Here is a 17,907-nt window from a genome sequence, read left to right on the forward strand (position 1 = left end):
TTTTTTTTGGAAATGGCCAATGTTGGAATTTCTTTGACTGAATGTTTCCTATGAGAGCTTTGGTTTTTCCTTCTTTTCAGTTCAGGGAGTGATTGGTGCCATGAGGTAGAGAGAAAATAAATGCTTGTTAACTTTTTTCAAATTTGCAAAACAGAATTTCTGTTAGTTTTGTGCAATATGACTCTCACATCTAAACCCCAGGCATGGCATTCTGCAGTGAAAAAGAGAGACTACTGTGAATTCAAAGGAAAACTAGACCTGATAATTGGCAGTAAAGAGTCAAGCTCCTCTCTTTGTGGTGGCAGAGAATGGGAAATCGAGGGAATGCCCATCAATTGGGGAATGGCTGAACAAGTTGTGGTATTTGTATGTAATAGAATACTATTGTGCTGTAAGAAATGATGATCAGGCAGATCTCGGAAAAACCTGGAAAGACATAAGTGGACTGATGCTGAGTGAAGTGAGCAGAACCAGGAGAACATTGTACACGGTAACAGCACCATTGTGTGATGATCAACTGTGATACACTTAGCTCTTCTTAGCAATACATTGATCCAAGACAATTGCAAAGAACTCATGATGGAAAATGTTCTCCACATCCAGAAAAAAGAACTGTGGATTAAGATGAATAACTTTTGTTATTGTCTTTGTTCTTTCCTTTATAAGGTTTCTCCTTTTTGTTCTGATTCATCTTTCCCAACATGATGGATGCAGAAATGTGTTTCATGTGATTGTACATATATCACCTATATCAGATTGCTTTCTGTCTTGGAGACGGGGGAGAAAAGGGAGGGAGGGAGAAAAAAATGGAACTAAAAATCTTATGAAAACAAATGTTGAAAACTATCTTTACATGTAACTGGAAAATAATAAAATACTTTAATGATTAAAAAAGAGTCAAGCTGCACAGAGGACCAGACCCTGGGAGCCCAGATGAGAAATCCATCCATCAAGTATGCTGCACCCAGGGGGGAACCATGAAAGGACTCCACAAGGAAAAGAAAGGAAAGAAAGAACATCGTTGTTGTTGCTCAGTTGTTTCTGTCCCGTCTGACTCCTTGAGACCCCATTTAGGGTTTTTGTGACAAAGATACTAGGGTGGTTTGCCATTTCCTTCTCCAGCTCATTTGACAGATGAAGAAATTGAGGCAAGCAGGGTTAAGTGACTTGTCCAGGGTCACATAGCTATTAAGAGTCTGAGGTCAGATTTGAACTCAGGTTCCTGACTCTAGGCCCACTGCTCTATTCACTGAACCACAAAGATGCCCTTGAGAACTCTGAAGCCCTGTAATATTACAAGCAAGAGTTATCTTAGCCATATACACATATATGTATGTATTGTGTGTATTGTATATATAAACACACATATAAATATATAGCTACACATATATAGTATATATACACATACACACATAAATATGTAAAATACAAAGAATGACAAAGGCAGCCTCTGTCCTCATGGAGCTCACAATCTAAAGGGTGAAAGAACATGCAAATAACTATAGGAAAAGAAGATCAATGGGAAATAATCACTGGAGGGAAGGCATTTGGTTTAAGAAGGATTGGGAAAGGATTTCTGTAAAAGGAGGGACTTGAAGGAAGCCAGGAGTCAGAAATGACAAGTGAGGCTATTCCAGGCATGGGCAGAAACCAGTGATAATGCCCAGAGTTGGCAGATGGAGGGCTGTGTGTGAGGAGCAGCCAGGGGGCTGGTGGCAGTGCATGGAAGAGTACTTGGGAGGGAGTAAGGTGTGAGAAGACTGGAAAGGGAGGACGGGACTGATTAATGAAGGGCTTTGAATGTGGAACAAGCATTTTGTATTTGCTTCCAGAAGCAAGAAAATGCCAATGGAGATTCTTGTAATATGGTCAGATCTATGTTCTAGGGAGGGTCAATTTGACAGTTGAGGGAGAGGCAGACTGGAGTGGAAAGATGTTAGAGGCACAGAGACCAACGAACAGTTGAGTGCAATAGTCCAGATGTGAGGTGATAAGGGTCTTCATTAGGATGCTTACAGTGTCAGAACAAAAGAAGTCCTAAATGAGAGCTATCATGAAGTCAGAAATGAAAGGACTTGACCACTGATTGTAAAGGGTGGGGAAATAAAGTGGAGTTAAAGAAGCCCCCCTAGGTTGTGAGTCTGGGATGAATGGAATAATGGTGGTATGCTTGAAGGTAATAGTAAAGTGAGGGAGAGTGGAGGATTTGGGGGGAAAGATCATGATCAGTTTTAGACATGTTGAGTTTTGGGGGTCTAGAAGTCAACCAACCGGAGATATCTACAAGGCAGTTGGAGAATACTTAAGATGTTCCTTACTTCCAGTGTTGCACCCAGAACATCAGAAGTAGACCCCCTTCCCCATCCACTTTCCTAATCCATGGAATAAAAGGCATGCCCTAGCTTATGTCTGAGATCAATCCCAGTTCCAAATAAAAATAAAAGCTCCCATTTATTTTATTTATTATTTTAAAGCTCCTATTTATACAGCACTAAAAGATTTGCAAAGCCCCCCCTTTTTTTTTTTGGTGGGGCAATGGGGGTTAAGTGGCTTGCACAGGGTCACACATCCAAGTGTCCAGTGTCTGAGGCTGGATTTGAACTCAGGAACTCCTGAATCCAGGGCTGGTGCTTTATCCACTGCGCCACATAGCCACCCCACCACCACCTAGCCCCCCCTGCAAAGCCGTTTAACAAAGATTATTTCATTTAATCCTCACCATAACTCTGAGAGCTACCTGCAGTTATTATTCCTATTTTATAGTTTAGGTAACCAAGGCAGAGAGGTTAAGTGACAAACAACTAATACGTGTCTGATATTGGATTGGAACTCAGGAATTCCTGAATCCAAATCTAATGCTCTATCTACTCTGCCACCTCACAGGCTCTAGCCCTCTGGAGCCTTTTCTAATTAACATCACCCAGTTCCATTTGCTCCACACCCCTTCAATATATCTAAAACCAAGTTCTACTGCATTCACATGCCTGTGTTTGATGTTATTTTGTAAACTTTCCTATCATTTTCACATCAGTATGTCCTGTCTTTGGGGATTTATTATAAACCCTACTCCAACCAGGGAACTGACAACACAGCTGACCAGTGAGTGTAGGAACAAGAGATGAATGGGTTACACAAAACACTCAAGAGACAAACTTGCAGAATTTCAATGCAATTTATTGCAGACAACACAAGAAAATGGAGAGAGTTTGAGACCTCCTGCAGGAAAGTCAACCAACCAGCTTACACCTTATACAAAAAAACCAAAACAAAACAAAAAGTAAAACCAACACAGAATTTGTTGCTGTAGTATGGAGACACACTCCCCAAAAGTGCTAGATTGAAAGGTCTCTCCTTCTGCTTGGCTTGGGGAAAAGCTTTTGAAATGTAGAGAGGGCAGTGATGTTGGGTGGATTTTTCAGGCTACAGCCTCATGACTGACCAAGGGAAGTGTTCTTTCATACCCAGAACTGTCTTCACCATTCAAGACACAGGAAGAGGGCAAGCTAGGTGATGAAGACCAGGATAGAGAATAGCCAGCAGAAGGGAAGGTGAGGGAGAACATGGCTCTAAAAGGCCAGGATCAACAGTGGCTCTCCCCATGCACCCACAGAGATGAGCTTTGGTCAAAGTCATGGGGGTGAGGTGCCATTGGTTGGATAACTCACAAAAACCTCTAGGAAGCAAGGTGAGAGGAAGGACTTTAAAGGGGTCTAGGAAGAGAAGATGAACTTCTGGAGCCCATCACTTTATTATCCTCAAGAAAAGTTGGAGTTTGGGACTTCAAGAATTGATTGACAATGAACTGAGACATGGTGATGTTTGGACGATCTAAAGAGGGATGGCTAGCAGGGGAGGGAGCTCCAACTTTTTAATTGACTACTGTAGAATAGCTGCTAGAGGTAAACTTCACACTAGAGCTGCCACTGGAGCTCTTGACACCGCCAGAGCCACCACCAGAGCTGCTGCCTCCTCCTCCTCCTGAACTGGAGCCGCGGCCCCCTGAGGAACCATAGCTGCCTCCGCCAGAGCCAGAGCTTTTGCCTCCTCCAGAGCCAGAGCCCCGGCCTCCTGAGGAACCGTAGCTGCCTCCTGCAGAGCCAGAGCCCCGGCCTCCTGAGGAACCGTAGCTGCCTCCTCCAGAGCCATAGCTGCCACCTCCACCACTGGAGCCATATCTGCCTCCTCCAGAGCTGGAGCCGTAGCCGCCGCCGCCGCCGCCGCCGCCTCCAGAACCGTAGCTACCGCCACCTCCATACCTTCCTCCTCCACCACCAGACACAGACACGTGGCTCGTGCTCACAGCTGTGGAAGGAATTTCTGCTGTTATATGGGGCACCGCCTGTCACTCCACAAAGTCCGCCCCATCCCAAGAACTCTTTCTAGAACCCAAAGAATGGTTCTGGATACTTACACACGCTCACGTTGGGAACACACTCCCCAGACACCCTAAAAGGAAGACAGAAGCACAGTTCCATGACTCCCCTCAACCAACCCACTCTCCATCCCATACTGGCCGATACGGATCGTGCCTGGAAGCTGCTCCCTTCCCCCTCACCCAACTTCATCTCTCCCACCCGCCCTTCCAAAGCCTGCAGCAATTCCCAGAAGTCAGTAGAAAGGCTCAAATTTCCGGTAGCCCTTGGCACCAGAAGTTCTTCTTCCAATAAGCCTGTGAAATTATTCAGTAATGCTTAAGACCACTGGATTTGTGGCATACTACAAAGAGGGCAGAGGAGAGACACAGGTTGGAGTCAAAGAACATCACTTCCAATACTATTTCTGCCACTTCCTGCCTGTGTGACTTCAGCTCATTCACCTAACCAACCACTCTGACCCTCAATCTCCTTGTCTATGAAATGAGAGGATTGAATTCAGTGGCCTCCAAGGTCTCTTTCATCTCAAAAACCCGGATACACATACTTGCTCTGCAGCTGAATAGCTATGGGAGCTTAGGGAAGACACTTAATGCTTTAATGCCCCAGGGTCCTCATCTACAAAACAAGAAGGTGACACTTAGGGAGCCCTGAGGTTCCTTTCATCTCTAGATCCTGGGCTTCTCTTACCAGGACTTCAGAAGGATTCCTGTCCTTCTCTCTAGGACTAGGCTAAAGGAGTGCTCATTCCTCTTCATTCACCTCAGGGAGCTTGTGCCACCAGGAAGTTCCCCTGCCTCACCCTGAGTGTGGGTCACCAGAGTCTGCAGTGCTCATCCCTCACCTGCTCTCCTCTCCCTCCAGCAACTTCCTATAGGTGGCAATCTCAGCATCCAAGGTCAGCTTGACATTATAGAGCTCCTGGTAGTCTCTCAGCAGCCGGGTCATGTCCTCCTTGGCCTTCTGCAGTGCATCCTCCAGGTCTGCGAGTTTGCCCTGGGCATCTTTCAGGGCATTCTCCCCACGCTGCTCTGCATCAGCAATGCTTTGCTGGAGATGGGCAATCTACAGGAGCACACAGAAAACCATACAGGGGGATCAGGTCCTCTGCCTCCCACTCACAAACACCACCAGCCACTACTAAGCTCAGACCCCCTCCTTGGAATCCTCCACCCAAAACTGTGCTTCCACCCAAACTCCTTCAGTCAAGGGCATGGGACCCTCTCATGATAGACTAACAATGACAGTAACAATACTCATAACAATAACTACCACTTAGGCAACACTTATGCAAGTTTGCAAAGCCTCTAAGGTGAAACTTGCAACAAACTTGCAAGATGGCTACTATGATTCTCTCCATTGGACAAATGAGGCTGGGAAAAGTGAAAATGATTTGCCCAGGGTCACAAAGCTAGTAAGGATTCAACACAGGTTTCAAACACAAGTCACTCCATCCATCCATTGCCTAGGAGGGTTTAAAAAAAAAACACCTTGGGCTAAGGTCATTTTGCCCATGCTCCAGCCTCCAGATAGGACCTAGAATCTTCAAGTATGGAATAGAACCTTACAGACATCTAATACAACCTCAAAACATCTGTCACAGGTGGCCCCATGACGTCTGCTCAAGCACTTTCAGTAACTCACAAGAGGGTGGATTTATCTCTCAACTGCCCATCTTGGGCACTTGTAATTGTTAAACATTCTTTGGTCTTTACATCCTCATCACAAGATTCTCTCAAGGAAGCCCTAGTCCCTACTGGAAGTATGGCCCAGGTGAGGATTCCCACCAGTCCAGAATCCCTAAGTTGGCAGGGACCTTTCAAGTCATTGACTACAAACTATACTCATTTTCACAACAGAAAAAAACTCACCCAATTAATTACCCCATGATAGCCCAAAGGAAGAAGGTGAAAGAAACCAGTACCTGCTTCTTCACTGAATCAATTTCAGATTTGAGTCTCTGAATCATTCGGTTCATCTCAGAAATCTCCGTTTTTGTGTTTTTCAGTTGATCTCCATGTTTCCCAGCAGTGATCTGGAGCTCTTCATACTGAAGACAGGAGAGCAAACAAAGGACACATGAGTGCATCGTGACACACAGGGAACCATGGAAAAAAGTTTCAGGAAGCCAGAGTCCTGTTGGGGAGACTCTCCAGCCACTCACTTTGTGCTGGTACATGGACTCAGCCTCAGCCTTGCTCCTCTGGGCAACCTCATCATAGTGTCCCTTGATCTCATCAATGATGCTACTCAGGTCCAGGCTCCTGTTGTTGTCCATGGAGAGGGTGACATTGGTGTTGCTGATTTGAGTCTGCATCTGGGATAGTTCCTACAAGATACAACATTGTTGTGACTTGTGTGCTTTCCAGAGACAAAACTTGAATGGACACCAGGATACATGTGATTTTCCCAGAGTTTGTGTGATGCAAAGAAGAGGCAGGGGCATGTGGGTAATCATGAGCCAACTCACTGTGTCAAACATGAACTTGTAGAAGTTGATGTCATCTGTCAAAAGATCCACCTTGCCTTGAAGGTCAACCTTTCCCATATATGCATTGTCTACATCCTGTTGAGTTAGAGTAGAAATACAAGGAATGATTACCCATTCAAAGGAAGATGACCCAACCTTCCTTGCATGGAACAGCCTCTGGCTTGAAAGGAGTCTACATTTTCCAAGATAATGGGGATGAAGAGGGTGAAATGCCTGACTGCTAAGATGTCCTTCTCTTGACTTAGTGAAAGGCAACTCATTCTTTGGTGTGTTGGACATTCCCCTCACTTTCAAGGGGGAAGTCTTCTGACTCTGCTTATCACACTTTGGGCAGATATACAAAGAAGGCAACTTAGGATGAGGGCCAGAGAGAGCTAGGTAACTATGATACACTGAATAGCAAACAATAAGATTTCTTTTAAGCTATAAACTAAACCCACCCTTTGATTCTTCTTCCTTCTTTTAGGGCTATTGTAATTAAGCTGGACTTATTTCCCTGGGTAAAAATGTGAGCTTCATTCTATTAACTTTACTCACTTTCTTGATGGTCACAAATTCATTCTCTGCATCTGTACGTTTGTTGATTTCATCTTCATATCTGTTGGAGAGAAAAAGACAGAATGGATGGGGAGGTTTGGTGAAGGATGAGCCCTAGTGTTGAAATATTCAAGACTGAAGGTAATAATAGAATATCATTGGCTCCCTCAGTTCTGTGTAAAATTCTACCAATCTGGCAATGTCATCTTACCTATCTTCTGGCCAACACAACTCTTCAACTTTGTCTAATATACATTTCTATGAGAATTTGAATGTTTCTATTTTTAAAAGATAGTTGGATTTGCCTCTGAAAATGAAGTAAAGAAAGACAAAAAGAAGTAAGGAAGAAAGGAAGGAAGGAAAGAAGGAAGGAAGAGAAGGAGGGAGGGAGGAAAGAAAGAAAGAAAGAAAACAAAATAAGAGGGAGGGATGAAGAGGAGAGGAGGAAGGAAGGCAGGCAAAATGAAAAAAGGAAGAAAGGAGTCAGGGAAGGAGGGAAGAAGAGAACAAGCATTTTATAAGCATCCTCTATGTTCCAGGAGGGACAGGTGGGTAGCAGAAGGGATGCAGTGACAGGCCTAGAGTCAATAAGACCTGAGTTCAAATCCAGCCTCAGATATTTATTAACTGTGTAACCCTGAACAAGTGACTTAACCCTGGTTGCCTCAGTTTTCTCATCTGTCAAATGAGCTGAAGAAGGAATGGCAAGAAAAATCCCAAATGAGGTCACAGAGTAAGACATGACTGAAACAACTGAACAAACACCATCAACATGTCCCAGGCACTATACTAAGTGCTTCACAAACATTAGGTCCTTTGATCCTCAAAACAACACTGGGAGCTAGGTGCTATTATTATTCCCATTTTATAAATGAGAAAACTAAGATTAAATTGATTAGATTAGATAGGTTCAATAGATTAAATAGTTTGGCCAGCATCACACAGTTAATGTATGTCTGAGGCCTCATTTGAATCCAGGACTTCCTGACTTTCAGCCGAGTGCTCTGTCTTCTGGACCACATGGGTACCTCTGAGGAGGGAAGAAACACCCTTCACTTAGGTCTCTCTGTTCCCTGATACTCTTTAGAATACCCTCTGTATATTCTCTGGGAAGCCTTTCCTGCACTGTTGGCTTGCTTGTTCAAGACTGGGGGGTACATAGAAAGGGCAGTTGGGTACGTACTTTCCTTTGAAGTCCTCCACCATGTCTTGCATATTTTTCAATTCTGATTCCATCCGTGAACGTTCACTTTTCAGTTGATCCAGCTTTGCCCTAAGTGCACTCACATAGGACTCAAACAGGGGCTCCATATTGTTGCTCCGAGTTGAAGTGTCCACCTGCTGCAGCAGCTCCCATTTGGTCTGCAACACCTGGTTCTGCTGCTCCAGGAACCGCACCTGAAAACACCAAGGCCCCCACAGCCTTTATCCAACTAGGAACTGCTAGTGCCCAAGTCAAATAAATCCCAGAGGAAGACCCAGGAACCAGACAGGGACCCATGGTTCTTCCCTCAGTCTCAAACCATGGCAAGCAAAGGAAGAGCAAGATGGATGAGCTACTATAAAAGGCCATCTGATTTGCAGCTGAAACCTTCCATTGGCATCTTCCTCATTGGAATGGGAGCTCCTTTGAGAGCAAGGCTTGTTGTCCTTCTCTATTTGTATCCCCAGACTTTTGCGTGCAGTAAGTGCTTAACAAATGCTTTGTCCCTTCCTTCTTTTCTTCCTTTCTTCCCTCATTCCTTCAATAGTAGCCATAATCAGCCACCAAACTATAGTTCCATACAGATAAGCTACACATTCTCTGACACTAGTGATATCAATTCACTTAAATAAGAAATTCAAAGGAAAGCAATCTTCCACCCCCCAAAAAAATCCTGAACCATAGAGAAAATACAAAATCAATTTGATTTGGCTGGAATGATAGTTCCCATTTCCATAGCACTTTAAAGTTAAACTAAGTGCTAGCATTTTCCTTAAATCACTAGATGGATCTTCATGACTATAGACAAGGTAATAACATCTCTGAGCCTCAATTTCCTCTTCTCTAAAGTGGGAATAGAAACATCTGCAGTTGCTACCTCTCAGGGGCATTTGGTGGCTCAAATGAGATAACACATGGAAAACACTAGCCAAAAATTTTTAAGAGGTGTGTCAATGCCATCTATTATTCTCTGTCATGCTGTGGTTTGCCTGAATGCCTTTCAAAACAAGTTTGCTTTTCCTGAGGACACCTCCAAGGTTTAGTAGAAGCCCCAAATCAGGGAAATATTTCTGGAGGACACTAAGCTAGGATACTGTCCGTCAGCAATGGACAATTGGGAACTGATTGAACTAATGATCAAGCTAAGAATCAAAGAAGATAGTATGGTTATCTCCATGGCTGACAAACTGGTGAAAGTCTATAACTCCAGCCTAATGGAGCCAATCAACTCCCTAGAGTGTAGGTTGACCTGCTGAGGTTATCTTAGAGATAGATGTTCACAGGACACTGAGAATACTATTTCTATATACTGGGTTATTGAGAATAAAGAACTTTAGCCTCCTTGATAAAAATAAGAATAATAGCAATATTATTAGCAGTAATAATAGTAATAATGATAATAAGAAATATGACTTTAAGGTTTGCAAGTATGTTACAACTATTATATCATTTGACCCATACAATGACACTGGAATACAGATAAGGAAATTGAGGCAGGCAAGATCACATAGATAGTAAGTGTTTGAGTCAGGATTTCAACTCAGATCCTCCTGAATCCTCAGTCAAGGATCCAGGCTGGCCCTCAGACTACTCTGTTAAAGAACCTTCTCAAAGTTCTCCTTTTTACCTTTCACAAGGAATAACTTGCCCCTTTTCCATCATTTTAAAATCCTCCATAATTCTTCAACCTCTTATGCAATATCATAAAAACTACAATTAATTCTCTCAAAGGTTTTCAAGGTACTACAAAAAAAGGTAGCACAAGTATTTTTATTTCCATTTGGTAAGTGCTAGAGCAGAGATCCAATATGAGGTCTCACAGACTCAGATCTATTGGTTTTTTTCACATAGACACACACACACACACACACACACACACACACACACACACACACACACACAAACGCATAGTCCTCTCTCCCCCTAAGAGGAAAGACACAAAATAGCTTAAGATCTCAGTGGAGAACATAGAGTTCAGCACCAAAATGTTGGCCTTTTATTTCTTCTTTTTTTTCTTTTCTTTTCTTTTCTTTCTTTCTTTCTTTTTTTTTTTTTTTGGTGAGGCAATTGGGGTTAAGTGACTTGCCCAGGGTCACACAGCTAGTAAGTGTCAAGTGTCTGAGGCCAAATTTGAACTCAGGTCCTCCTGAATCCAGGGCTGGTGCTCTATCCACTGTGACACCCAGCTGCCCCCTGGCCTTTTATTAATAGCAGTGCCTCTCCACCCCCAGTTACTTCAATGGACCAAAAACCAGGGATGCTCTACTCTGCCTCCTTAGTTCATGTAGGCACTAGCATCAGTCACTAGCCTCCATCCTCCAAACACAATAGCTTGGCCCAAAGTCACCCTGTGGGTCATCCAGGCATGAAATCCTGGAGTTAGAGAGTAGAACTCACATGACTCAAACCCAGCTCCCCACCACCACCACTCCTTTATCTCCTCTATTCAAATAAGCCTGAATGCAGGCACCACCTCTAGCAGCAACCACAAGCACTCACTTTGTCAATGAAGGTGGCAAATTTGTTGTTGAGGTCCTTGATCTGTTCCCTCTCTCTGGTCTTCACTTTTTGGATCTCAGGGTCAATCTCCACATTGAGTGGCTGCAGGAGACCCTGGTTGATGGTCACCTCCTGGATGCCTCCAGGGGGACAGACAGGCCCAAAGCCTCCTCCCCCAAAACCACCACCCCCCGGACCTCCAAAGCCCCCACCTAAGCCACCACCGCCAAAGCCGCCGCCACCACCAAAACCACGGCTGCCATAGCTGCCACCACCAAAACCACCCCCACCATAGCCGCCACCACCAAATCCACCCCCACCATAGCTGCTGCCACCACCAAAGCCACCTCTTCCATAACTTCCACCAGCCACACTCTGACAGATGCTCTTAGAGCCACCCAAGTTAACCAGACTTTGGCTGCCAAAACCACCCCCACCAGCTCTATAGCTTCCACCTGAAAATCTACCCCCACCTCCTCCACTCCTGCGGATGGTGGAGCTGCTGGTCACCCTGCGGCTGCAGGACACCCCAGCAGAGCCGGAGCTGAAGCCACCACCACCACCACCACCACACCGATAGCCAGAACGGGAACTAAATTGTCGGCTCATGTTGAACCAAGGAGGGGACAGGCAGCAAAAGACAAGAGAGAGGAAGGAGCTGAGCACTCCTTTACTTGCAGCACAGTGGCTTCCTCCTTATATAGAGACTGGAGGAACTGGGTTTGGTCCCATGGAGTCAGGGGAGATTTAGAGCAACCTGAAGGGTTTGGTTTGCCTTGCAGCCATGCAAGATCTTTACGAGCCCCAACAATACAATAAACACTACACACCTAGCTCCCAGGATGGGCCCTGGAAACTGCTGCTCCTGCAAAATCCATTCAACTGGCAATTACTTTATCAAAGAGATCTCTCCTCATCACACTCAGTGGATGCTAGGGAAGCAGGACTCCAAATACACTTTCCTGGTACCTCTGCTTGGTCTCTCATCAACTTCTCTTGAAGTTATGCAAACTCCCTTGCAGAGCTGTGCCTTGCACTCCACTGGAAGGCTGCATCCCTGCAGCTCCATGCACCAGCCCCTGGATTGCAGAAGGACATCCTGATGCTCCTTACCCTTTCAAACCTGCCTTCCTGACTCCCAGCTCTCTTTAGGCCCCCAGCTCACCAGATCCATCAAATCACCCTTCTTTCATCCCCACAGGTTTTCACATCCCAGCCCCTCTAGGAAGATCTCTCTAATCAAAACAGGGAGTCCTTCATGCTGAGGTAGTGCTTCCTTGACAATAATTCTTCAAGGACACTTCCGGGGAGGAAGCTCATGAGATCCAGTCCTATTTCCCCTGGCCACGTGGCCAGCTAAGAAGGGTCAGTGCTAGCAGTCAACTTCATGTCTATCTCCTGATTCCAGCTTCAACACCCTGTCCACAGTACCAGCTGCTTCCCAGCTTGATCAGAGGATATGTGAGACAGCTAGGTGACAGAGCAGACAGACTTAAAGTCCACAAGACCTGCGTTCCCATCCAGACAGTTGTGGGACAGCTCACCCAACCCTTTTCATGTCCCCAGTTTCCTCATGTGTAAATGGGAATAAGAAGAGGCACCTACCTCTCTGTGTTAGTGTGGGGATCTGATGAGATAACATATAGGAAGTGCTCTGGGAACCTTAAAGCATTATATGAGTGCTAGTTATTATTGTGTGCAGACTTCCTTTAATTCTCCCCTACCTTGGGCATAATGGTCATCTCAGCTACACAGTAAACTGCCTTCTCCAAAGTCACTCTTACTCTTGGCCCATCCATGACACGAATAGACTCATGCTTTGCTTTCTGCTTTTTCTTCTGTGATCTCTGTTCATTTATCCATGTCAGCATGCCTTTGTCCTAAGTTCCTAGATGGTAGAGAATATCTTGGTGGGCTTTACAGAGGAAAATGGCATCCAAAAACAAACCTTCCCTCACATCCAGAAGACTTGAACTCCTCCCCTCCCCACCTCACCCTGCCAAGTTCAAGTCCCACTTGCTAGACATAGATCCTTCATCAGTTTCCTTTTCTATACAATGGGGACAGAAAATCTTTTATTCCCTTTCCCCATAAGGCTGGTGACAGGATCCAATGAAATCAGGCACCTAATAGGCTCTGTCAACTTCCAAGGGCTATAGAAAGGTCAGCTATTGTTAGCTTTCAGGAGTACTAGCACAGCCCACTCTCCCCACCCACCCCACCCCCAGGAGATGCCTGCTTTCTGAGGCTGAGAACCTGCCCCCAAGAGGAGGGTAACTGCATGGGCGCATGGCTCAGTGAAGCCAGAGCAGTTACGACCATAAGGACCAATGCACATGCCCCCAGCCTCAGCACAGTTGGATAAGGGGAGTTGGGGTGGGACTGGCCTAAGAGAAACCAAGCATCTCTTCCCTGGGCTCAAACAAGTCTTGCTTCTGCTACATCTTGGCTATCATCATTACCTCAAGGCTCTAAGCAACACCCTGAGACTAGAATGTGCAGAGAATGTGCCAACCTGCATTGATGGAGGAACTCCCTGTACCAATGAGATTGCAGGCCAAGGACATACCATATCCCTTCTTTCTCTAACAAAAATCATTTTCTGATAGGTTTGCACTGGGCTTCATCAGGAAGGAGCTTTTCCTCCCCATAGAGGAGATGAAAGCTTACTGACAGTTAATTGAGATAGTAAATTTCAAAGAACTTTCAAGTCCAGAAAAATATGTCCTATAATTATTATGGGAGGGAGAATAGCTGAAGCATTGCAATTTTGTAAATAAGAAGCACCAAGTCACATCCCTTTCTCTGCCTACCTTTTGCCCCATGTCCTCAGGGAAGAACACAATATTGGTAGGTTAGATCCCTATCCAGGACCTTGACCTAAGCAGCATAGAACACATCCAAAAAGAAAGAATTTAAGCTGAGCTTTAAGTCATATTCATTAACCAGAAGAGAGTAAAGCATGATAGACTTCCTGGAGCAAGGTTTGGAAGGAGAAGGAGGGAATCATCTCTCAAGCTGGAAAAATGATCCTGTCTAGAACTCAGAAAGGCAGAGTTCACATTTCAGTTGAGCTTTGGGGAAAGCTGGTGGTCTTAGCTGGAGTGACTCATCCAAGCCAATCTACCAGGGGAGACAGTAGCCATTAAATATGATGCAAAGCTTAGTAGGAGACACTTTGAAGTACAATTTGATGAACTCAGATGTCACTCTTTTGTGCCCTCCCTGTCCTGTCTATTAAGAAGAGAACCAGTCCCTAAACCAGAAAGACTTGGGTTCAAGTCCTGAATCTGACATGCTGACACGCCACTCTGGTGAAGTCACTTCTCAGTGCTCTGGGCAATTCTCTAAGAGACAAAGATGGTGCCATCCTGCATTCTTAGAAGGAATTTCCTCATCCCCCAAATTCTCTATACCAGTGAAATTATGGATCCAGTCCTAATCCCAATACTGTCCACTAAATGTTTCTCCATTGTGTTACTTATCTGTGTACATGTTGCCCCCACACACACCTCCAACCCTACCTTAGAATTTAAGCAGCCTGAGGGCAAGACCTATTTCATTTTTGTCTATGTGTCAAGTGCCCAGAATTTAGTAGGCAATTAATAAGTACTTGTTAAATATTTCAGGGAAGAGTTGCAACCAAAACAGCTCTTGAGGAAGATGCCCTTTGCTTTTCTTGTTTCAGCTTGAATGATAGTAGCAGAGAGCCTGGTAAGAGGTTTCTGCCATGGTCAGTTTACACACCTATCAAATATGAATGTATCCGACTTGGGCAACCAGAGACCTTTCTGGAGAGAGCAATGCTAGATCAGTGTTAATAGGCAATAGAGGCACTGAGATCTGGAAAGATCAGAAATCTGTGCAGGCTCCTATTATCTGACTTCTTACAAAGCTGGTGTTCTCACCGGGCTGGTACACAACCATGGCAGGATACAGCAACCAAGACTAAATTCAATAACTCCAAAGAGCCCTGTGAATGTTGCCCGCTGGGTCTCATTCTATTGGTTATCAGGGAAGTCAATTCTCTGGAATAATAAGAGATATGTAAGCTAATAGGGGCCACCCTAAGGAGTAAAAATAAACTCCATTTCTTTTGTACTTTTAATGAGGTGGCAAGCTAAGTGTTATTGTTCCCATTTTATAGAAAACTAAACTGAACCTCAGAAAGCAAAAGTGACTCTCTTATATTCCCTTAGTCTTTGAGGTTAAAAGACTCAAACCTCAGTCTTCTGATTCAGTTCAGGACTTTTCCCACTACACCCAGACATAGAGATGTCACTCCTCTCCTTCTCAGCTTCTAACCACCAAGCTCTGTCCTTCCCTGCTTCCAAAAGCTATTCAAAACTCCCCTTCTCCAGAAAGGTCTCCCCCTTTCAGGCTGAGCTGATATTTAGAGATCTATCCAGATGCTCTGGGTTGTGCCCTTGTTTTTTGTGTCCGTATCATGGCTACAGGATGGCTTCTGTACTATCCTCTCCCTTGGTTATTATGAGTAATTCAAGAGTTAGCCCCCATCTTGTCACACTGGAGACCTGGGAGGATACTCTGGATGTGGCAACCTTTCTTGCATCACTCTTTCTGTCACAGGACCAAAAATCTTTCAGCTCAGCATACTCCCTAATGATACATATCACTGGAGACAATCAGGTTCCTTCTAGCGCTTTCGAAGGCTTATATGTATTTCACTCCCTGTGAATGAACTCTGGGAAGAAAAAGAATGGGTTCCCACCAGCCCTGGTCTTTTTGCTGTATCTGAGTTCTCCCAGCCCCGTAGGCAATTACTGGAAAGAGACAAATCTTAAGACCCACCATTTTGATGCCTGAGCATGGAATGGCCACTGATGGATTGAGGTCCTGCTTTGTGTAAGGCTGATCTCAAGTATGGAGGTAGGGAAGAAGAAGAAACACAAAGAATGGAAGATGCAGGTATAGAAGAGAAGGCAGACAAGAAAGGTGGAAGTGGTCTATCTATCCAACCAGCTGCGAATGGATGCATCTTAGAGCTGGGAGGGACCTTAGAGATTACGAAGAAGACATGCAGTTCCATGGAAAGAGCCTGGCACCTAAAGTCAGGAAACCATGACACAGGGCGGGAAAGCACCTTTCTTATTTTCAGGCCAGTCACTTAAGCAACCCTATGCCTCAATTGCTTCATCTGTAAAATGGGGTGAGAGGTAGCCTAGACAGACTCTGAGGTTCCTTTCACTTCCCTGTCTATGATCCTCTGAAGCTAGGTTCATGTCTAGACTCTAACACTAACCGGGTGTCTAGCTCTAAATCCGTGACCCTCTCTGAGCCTCAGTTTTCTCATCTAGCAAATAGGGATTAACATTATTTAAGTGAAAGCAGGAGGTTAGACTAGATGAATTTTTAGGTTCTCTAAATTTATGATCCTGTGATCTTTCTTGCACTTATTACCTTGGGGCAATACTTTGTATCTGTAGAATTCTATACAAATGTAAGTTGTTATTACTTAGTCCAACTCCCTCATTTTACATATGTGGAATCTGACATAAAGTAACTTGCCTAAAGTCATAGAGTTGTCAGCTAGCTAAGAGATCAGAATGTTAATTTCTGGTGGATTGTGCTTCCTCTGATATTCCATGACTGTAGCTTTTAGGGGAAATTAAATAAACATAGGAACAGCAGCCAACCAATAAATTTCATTAAGCATCTCCCATGTACCCATTTTTCCAAGTGCTATCAGGACACAGAAGAACATAGAAAAGTAGGCCTAAAGTCTAAGTAGGGGTGGATGCCCCTATGCCCCTAATACATTCACCCACTTACGGGCATAACTCCATGTGTTGTGCATGAATGAAACCAATACCAAATGATAGAGCATGATCTTTTCCCACACTCCTATCCCTGCTCTCACAGTTTACAGAAGAAAAATATGTGGAATGTAAACTCCATGAGAGCAGGGAATGGGCCGTTTTGGTCTTTGTTTTCCCTGGCACATCGATTTGCATGCAGTAGATGCTTAATAAATGCTTTTTTAACTTAAATTGACATTTTGTTCCCAACTGGAATTCTATATTTTCAACACGTCTTGTGTCCATTCCCTAATCTCAAACTTGGGAAGCCACCAACTGTCATTCATATCCTCATCATCTCTCAGTTGGACTCCTTTGATAACCTAATTAATCTCTCTATCCTGGTCTCTGCCCCCTCCAATTCAACCTCTAGTTGCCAAAATAAGCTTCCTAGCACACAGGACTGATGCATGGCATAATGCTGCTCCAAAGTCTTCAGTGATTCCATATCACATCTGGATAAAATGCAAATGGCCCCGCTCGGCATCGAAAGTCTTCCACAGTCTGGTTCCAGCCTATATTTGCAGACTCCTTTCATGTTACTTTCCTTCAGATACTTTGTGTTCCAGATGATCTAGGCTGGTTGCTCTTCTCCAAAACTGGAATCACATCATCTTCTACCAATTTGCCTTTTCATAGGTTGACTCCCGTGTCTGGAACACACTACATGTTCATTTCTACCTCCTAGAATCCTTAGTTTCCTTCAGCTCAGCTCACATTCCACCTTCTCCTGGAGTCCTTTCTGATTCTCCCCCCAAACCCCAGATGTTAGCACTCTCTCCCTTCTTAAATTATCTTGGCTTTCACTATCTGTTCACATGTTGGTTTCTCCCTCTAGCATACTAACATCCCTGAAGGGAAAAACTGTTTCTTTTTCTTTCTTTTTTTTGTCTTTGTAACCCCAGCACCTAGAATAGTGCCTCAGAGGCCATCTAGCCCTACCCCAACCCACTACATCCATTTTACAGATGAAGAAACTGAGAT

At 44.5% G+C, this 17,907-nt stretch overlaps 1 protein-coding gene across 1 annotated transcript; it reads right to left on the bottom strand.

Moving 5' to 3' along the window:
• Positions 1 to 3,176: 3,176 nt before the first annotated feature.
• On the bottom strand, positions 3,177 to 11,713 carry LOC122729372 (keratin, type II cytoskeletal 1-like). The gene is made up of 9 exons (XM_043968221.1): positions 11,105 to 11,713; positions 8,585 to 8,799; positions 7,402 to 7,462; positions 6,844 to 6,939; positions 6,538 to 6,702; positions 6,298 to 6,423; positions 5,218 to 5,438; positions 4,412 to 4,446; positions 3,177 to 4,302 (listed from the first exon to the last, which is right to left on the bottom strand). Exons 1-9 carry the CDS (start codon positions 11,711 to 11,713, stop codon positions 3,869 to 3,871), a joined length of 1,962 nt encoding a protein of 653 aa, XP_043824156.1. The 3' UTR covers positions 3,177 to 3,868.
• Positions 11,714 to 17,907: the final 6,194 nt, after the last annotated feature.

The sequence above is a fragment of the Dromiciops gliroides genome, chromosome 5 (assembly GCF_019393635.1).
Source record: "Dromiciops gliroides isolate mDroGli1 chromosome 5, mDroGli1.pri, whole genome shotgun sequence".
NCBI classification, from domain to species: domain Eukaryota; kingdom Metazoa; phylum Chordata; class Mammalia; order Microbiotheria; family Microbiotheriidae; genus Dromiciops; species Dromiciops gliroides.

Bases quoted from the DNA above. Each gene is read 5' to 3' on its own strand.
- LOC122729372 (XM_043968221.1), bottom strand. From the start codon at position 11,713: ATGAGCCGACAATTTAGTTCCCGTTCTGGCTATCGGTGTGGTGGTGGT. The intron at 8,800-11,104 runs GTGAGTGCTTGT...TGGTGTTTTCAG, and splicing joins TTGCCACCTTCATTGACAAA to GTGCGGTTCCTGGAGCAGCA. The intron at 7,463-8,584 runs GTACGTACCCAA...TCTCTCCAACAG, and splicing joins GTGGAGGACTTCAAAGGAAA to ATATGAAGATGAAATCAACA.